The 6,673-nt window shown below is 28.6% G+C and overlaps 1 protein-coding gene across 6 annotated transcripts in view; it reads right to left on the bottom strand.

The window, feature by feature from the left end:
* LOC106678088 (inositol hexakisphosphate kinase 1) overlaps nucleotides 1-6,673 on the bottom strand; it is a 308,245-nt gene that overhangs the window by 76,631 nt on the left and 224,941 nt on the right. The window contains exon 1 of one of the 6 annotated variants that reach the window (XM_067053049.1): nucleotides 2,318-2,477. The exons of the other annotated variants lie outside the window; for them this stretch is intronic. Within the exon in view, the coding sequence (XP_066909150.1) occupies nucleotides 2,318-2,446 (129 nt within the window). The 5' untranslated portion in view covers nucleotides 2,447-2,477. Of the gene's footprint in view, nucleotides 1-2,317; nucleotides 2,478-6,673 lie in introns of those variants that run through there. 6 annotated transcript variants of the gene reach the window in all.

Raw genomic sequence — 6,673 nt, forward strand, 5'->3', positions numbered from 1 at the left:
CTATTAAGTCCAAAATACAATAACACCTAATAAGTTAAAAACATAAAAACCAGTCAAATATTTCTCTTTTACACACAATTTATACAATTTTTATTAAAATTTATAATTATAGTCAATTTAACCCCATTACACTTTTTTTTATCATAATATAATATAATATCCATAATCCTTTTAATAGTATTTCTTGTTGTAGAGTTTAAACATTTTTCTAAGCAAAAGAATGTTAGAAATATAACAGTTTACTACAATTTACATTCATAATACACCTTCTGTCGAAAACTTGAATTTGAAACTTTCACATTCACAATACTTTACCTTACTAGATATTCCACATACAGGTAAATGGAAGTATAAAAGCAATAAGATTTTAAGAAAAAATAAGACAGATAAAGCTTTATTAAATCAAAATTTCTCAGATAATGTGATACAAATTCTCTCTTTTATTAGAAATCTTTATCTTAATAATTTTACGTTTTCTAAAAAATATCAGTTCTCGATACTCGAATTATAATATAAATATTATAATTTAGAGAGTTTTCAAATAAATTTATCAATATATTTATTTTAATATAACTAATTTCGATAGAACGATAAGTCTGCACCATTTTTAAAAATAACATGTTGCAATATACGAAGAAAGTTTCAGTTCTATTCATTTAAAGTCATCTTTTATATCGTCACAAAACTCCAGTTAAGAAATAAATTTTTAAAATTAAATGATGGTTTTATTGATTTTATAAAATCATTATTGCTAAATAAAACACAGATATAAAAGATTACAAACGAAAAACGGGACTTTATTTTATATAATTTATAAATTTAAGTATGACTTATAATAAGAAACACAAATCATAAAATTTAAGTAAGAGAATTAAGAATGATTCTGTATATATGGTATATTCAAAATTTATACGAAATTTCAGAAATTAAAAAAAAAAAATTGTAATTACTCAAATGTAGAATAAAATTTATAAGACGTTAATAAAATCTAACTGCCACAAGTTATTATGCTAGATATATCACGGTATTATTTTTAATAATAATAAAATTTGAAAACATTAATTGCAAATAAAAACTCTAGATGGAAAATTTATATAATTGAGGTATTTATGAAATGAAATAATATTTTATAATGTTCTCAAAGGTTTTATGAAGAAGAGATAAGAGGATTAATAGCTTTAATGACTACATTAAATTTTCGATAATAATTTCTTTTGTAATTTCTTTCCATACAGGCAGGTATCGCTGTGGACGATTAGCGCTATCATTATCCATAGTGATAAGATAACTATAGCTTAGTAAGCTGTAAACATGAAGATAACAGATAACTAACTACCTGTTACCATTATATCAACTACAATATTAAATGTTAGGACTAAATTATTGCAATATCGCTTTTTTCAGGACTTGGTCATGGACATTTTACAACAATCCCCAATTGTTTTCACTACGTTTCGGTCTAACAAGCTACGTACATTATTTAAAAGGATTAATAATTATTTTACTACACTACAAATCACAAACATAAAAATAAAAATATTTAGCAATCTCGGCTTACGAGGGAAACAAATCAATACAAGATATTCTAGTTTTGAGTTATTCGGTTTTTCCTGTCGAAAATGTTAAAAAGATTAAATTCCAAAGAGTTTATTAATATCATAAAAATCTGTTTATAGAAAGTAAAATTACTATTTCCAAAATATTTAAAAAAATAAAAATGTTTTCTCATGAAATATTTCAAAACTTCAATTTAGTATATTACACTTGTAAACCAAAGATTTATTTAAACGTATGACCTTATAATTTTTATCAGTTGTGTTTTCAAGGAATAAATATTATTTACAATTAACACCGTTTAGATTTAATAAATACTATAAAATCCATAAGTGAATCGATTTCATGTTATTGATGACAATAAATGAATTTGTCAAACACCACCAAACAATTTTATGCAATACCTTGATTTTAATGTTTATGTTTGTAGTTTGTATTTTAGAAAAATACTTCTTATTATCTGCTCTAGATTATGTACTTGATGATAGCTTGTTAGGCCGAAACGTAATGAAAACTGGCCCTTCATGGGTTGTAGCACTACAGATCTAATTTAATTAATAATCAAATTATTGTTTTTTTGTGGAGATAAAAGGGGGGTATTTTGTTCATATTATTGTCATTATATTGTTTAATTGTTGAACATTGAAAATTGAATCGTGATCGGTACAAGGCAAATTAATAACAGAGCAGTATTTTTAGTAGATACAGGACATTCCTCTCGACCAAGGACAACTCTCAAGAACAAACCGTTAAGAGAAGTTACCTTTAAGGAGAAGCAGGAGAAGAAGAAACGCCTCCAGTAGGAACAGAAGAGATCTGCTCCAGAGATTCCAAGAACGGTACCGTTCCAGCATCCGGGTAGACCCGTTAGTGGATTCCCTTCGGCGAGCATCTAGACAACGCGAGCTCCGCGATCACAGGCGACTGTATCTAATCGCTCTTAATAAATTATTTGATGATCTTAGCTATTACGCAGGCGCAGTATCTAAGGAGCAAAAACTAAAAGATAATAAAAAAAATCCCGCGCAACAAATGATGTCACGTGATAGACCATGGTCGTCAAGGGCAACGATAATTAAAAAAACTAATAACAACAAGGAAGAGATATAACACGAAGCAGGAGCCGTGCAAGATCGTCCAATCGTAATAATCTAAACAGATGTTGAGATGGAATAAATTTGGCGGGACTAGAATTCATGTCAGCTGACTTCAAACTTCAGCAGATGATTGATTAGTGGTGATCGTTACTGCAATTTTTCCCAATCGTTAATGAACTGTTGAACTTGACAAAATACTTTTGAAAAATAGTTGTTCATAAAACAAAGGCACGAAAAGAGTTAGAGGATACTATCCTATTAGTTTGCGTACCCGCTTAGTAGGTTTAGTTTCAAGAATACATTAGAGCAGCTTAGGTTTAGTTTCAGGTATACATTAGAATAACTTAGGTTTAGTTTCAGGTATACATTAGAATAACTTAGGTTTAGTTTAAAAATACATTAGAATAGCTTAGGTTTAGTTTCAAGAATACGTTAGAATAGCTCAGGTTTAGTTTCAAGTATACGTTAGAATAGCTTAGGTTTAGTTTCAAGTATACGTTAGAACAGCTTAGGTTTAGTTTCAAGTATACGTTAGAATAGCTTAGGTTTAGTTTCAAGTATACATTAGAATAGCTAAGGTTTAGTTTCAAGAATACATTAGAATAGCTAAGGTTTAGTTTCAAGAATACATTAGAGTAGCATAGGTTTAGTTTCAAATTTAGAGATAGTAATTCAAGAAGAAAGTGGTCGAATTTTTGTCCACAATAAAGTTTAGAATTACTGCACTGAATTACTATTTTTTTTTATTCATTCATTTATTGATATTTACAACTGTATAAAAAATACAACAAGAAAATTTGATCATAATGACATAATGATAATGATATGATACAGGATGTAGAGAAACTACCCAGTAGTAGAACTCTAAAAACATTTTAAAATATAAGGTCACAAGGCCATCTTCTTTTCATGCGCCTCGGAGGATTGCCAGGAATGGAAGAGGAAGCAAGGTTCGAAACTAGTTAGTTTGGGAGTTTATAATGGAAGGAATGATATCTAGTTCGGGCTAGATCGGTTACATAAGGAGCATTTACGTCTTTATGTATGGTTTTTACTATTTAATTTAAACTATATACAAATATATATCCAACTATGAATTGTAATAATTAAATCTATATACATCCTTAAACATACCAACAGCAAAGGAGTACCGGGTCTGCTAGTAATTAGGTATTAAGAGATTAAGTCAACATTATATTTAAATAAATATATGTTTTGATGTGGATATGGGAGATGTGGTGTTTGTCATTTGAGTGGGATTTTGTGGACCATTTCCAATTTCCAATTCCCATCCAATCTCTATTTCATCATTTAGATAATATTAAATTATTAAAGAAGAAAAAACATGAAGACAAACATTTAGTAGCGCCATTGGTTAAAATGTATTAAGGACTACAGGGGAGTTTGCTGCAGCCTCTACTCTCCGGTTCGGTTGTGTCGTATCTTTTCTTGTTGTTTCTCTTTGTCGCAGAGAGGTCCTGTTGTTGTTTTATTATGTTGTGGTCTATTGTCTCGCCAGTGTGCTCAACGTCTAGCTTTTTATTGCCGCTCGTAAAAGGTTTTTTTTTTAAAACGGTCAGGCGATGCAGTTTTGTTATGTCTGTACAACGACCAATAACTATGTTAGTTCACATATTAAAAAAATTGCTACTGTATGTTAGAAAAAAAATAATGGAAACGAGGATATTCTATTTATTTATTTATTTATATTTTGGCAATATCTGGAGACGTGAACACTCTCCAAAGCTTCATACACCTTTTATGTATGAACAGGATAACGTTTCGGCCATATCTTGTCCATTTTCAAATCCCTTGCTTGAATAATAATTATTAAAATTATTTATTACATCCTATCGAGAAGTATACACTATTTATTGAGAGGATATATTATTCATTTCTGGAAACACGATTGAATTTAAAAAATTGACAATAGAAGTCCAAAACGTTATCTGACATATAAATAAAAGATTTAATAAAGTCTTGAGGTCTTGTTCAGATATAATTAGTAATAGACAATAATTATAAATAACAATTTCTATTAAAAAAAAAATCTATCCAAAATTAAAACTCTGATAGGAATACTATTTGCAAAATAATCCCTTGATTCATTTTGAAAATATAATCATAAATGTACATACTTGTTGGATGACAATGTTTCCATAGCGGCATCAGGAACTTCTCAATAGAGAAAGGGGGGGGGCGTATACCCTCCCAATGATATCAAAATGCAAAAATTAAGGACATTCGATAACATACTTTCAACTGGGAAAAAAGTAAAAAATTTGACTCAAATTTGACTCCAATTACAAAATGTTTAAGGTTAAGAATTTGAGATTTTATTGATACCATATTGTGTTGAATAGAAGAAGAAAAAAGAAAAGATAATTATTGTCACATATTGATGAGTCAATAAGATGAGGAGAAGATGGTGGAGTGTGGTCAGAGAAGAACATAAATAAATAAAACTTTATTAAAGCCAACGTTTCAGCCTAAATTTCAAGCCTTCATCAGGGTCAACAACAAAAAAAAATATCAATCAATTCATAAAAGTATATACAGCATGTTAGAACATAACTAACATTATAAGTATTTAAGTATATAGTAATGGTAGTATGGTAGTAATTATAAGTATATAATTAGAGTTGAAAGACATGTATAATAAAATCTTCTGTCATTGCTGTATTATCAATAATTATTATCTTGTACATATATTTACTGACTTGATTTTCATATTTATTTTATTATTTTATCTTCTCATACAGCCTATATCTTCTTATAATACTTAAACTATTCATGTCTTTCAACATTGATTATGTAATTTATTTTCTAATTCTTCTGTATATCCTTGAAGGCTTGAAATTCTGCCCGAAACGTTGGAACTGATAAATAAGTTTTCACTTACTTCTGTTCCAAAAGAGTAAGAAGTATTAAATAAAATAATCGAATATAATAGAAAATTATAATTTCTTAATATAATCTGGAAATCTAGATTTTGTGGAAATTTAAAAATGTTTACCTCACCAACAAAGTGTAATAGCATCGCCCTCGAGTGGAAACTTACCTGCAACAGAAAAAAACAAACATTAGTTCTCGTGTGAGCTGATTATACAAAATGAATTCAAACAAAGATATTTATTTAAAGTGTTTTCTCTTTTCAACAATGACATTACTGAATCTCCCTTGCTAGGGGAAATTACTATTTTTATTCTCTTAGAACAGCATCGGATGTTTTTTATTAAAACTAACGTAAATATAAATCAGAAGGTTTATTTTAAAAGGTATAGAGTAATCTAACAAATCTGGTAAGCTTGTGCGATGCGCCTTCCATCTATCAATCTACTTTGTGAGGAAATTAGTACTGAAAGACTATTTCAACGAGGATAGAACCTAGGCCATATTGGAGGCGACTTCATTGCACAGTACAGTAGGTTTTAGACTATTTTATACTCCTATGTTCTATGGCGTTTAAAAACATAATAATATAATTTCCAATCTATTATAAACATTTATTGGGAAAAAAACTTTTGGAAATAATCTGTTAACTGTATTGTATCGACTATTACAATTATCAATGAAGATAACATATTATTATAAGTATATATGTATATATAGTTGACCGTAAAAATTGATATATAAGAAGATGGTCAGGGTTGCGGTCAATAGTGAACCAAAAATAGTTTACAACAATTTATTTTCCAACGTTTCGCCCCACTTTGCAGGCCTTCATCAGGACTAAAAAGATATAAAATGAAACTATGTTAAGATAAAATGATAGAAATAAAAATAAATAGATACAATGAAAAGAATAAAAAAAAAAAAAAAGAAACAAGTAACAAAGGCATTTCATTGTATCTATTTATTTTTATTCCTATCATTGTTTCTTATTATAGTTTCATTTTGTATCTTTTTAGCCCTGATGAAGCCCTGCAAAGTGGGGCGAAACGTTGGAAAATAAATAGTTGTAAACTATTTTTGTTTCACTTTTGACCGCAACCCTGACCATCTTCCTATATATATATTAT

This window comes from Halyomorpha halys, unplaced genomic scaffold (assembly GCF_000696795.3).
Source record: "Halyomorpha halys isolate HHAL.00 unplaced genomic scaffold, Hhal_1.1 Scaffold122.1, whole genome shotgun sequence".
In the NCBI taxonomy this organism is placed as follows: Eukaryota; Metazoa; Arthropoda; class Insecta; order Hemiptera; family Pentatomidae; genus Halyomorpha; species Halyomorpha halys.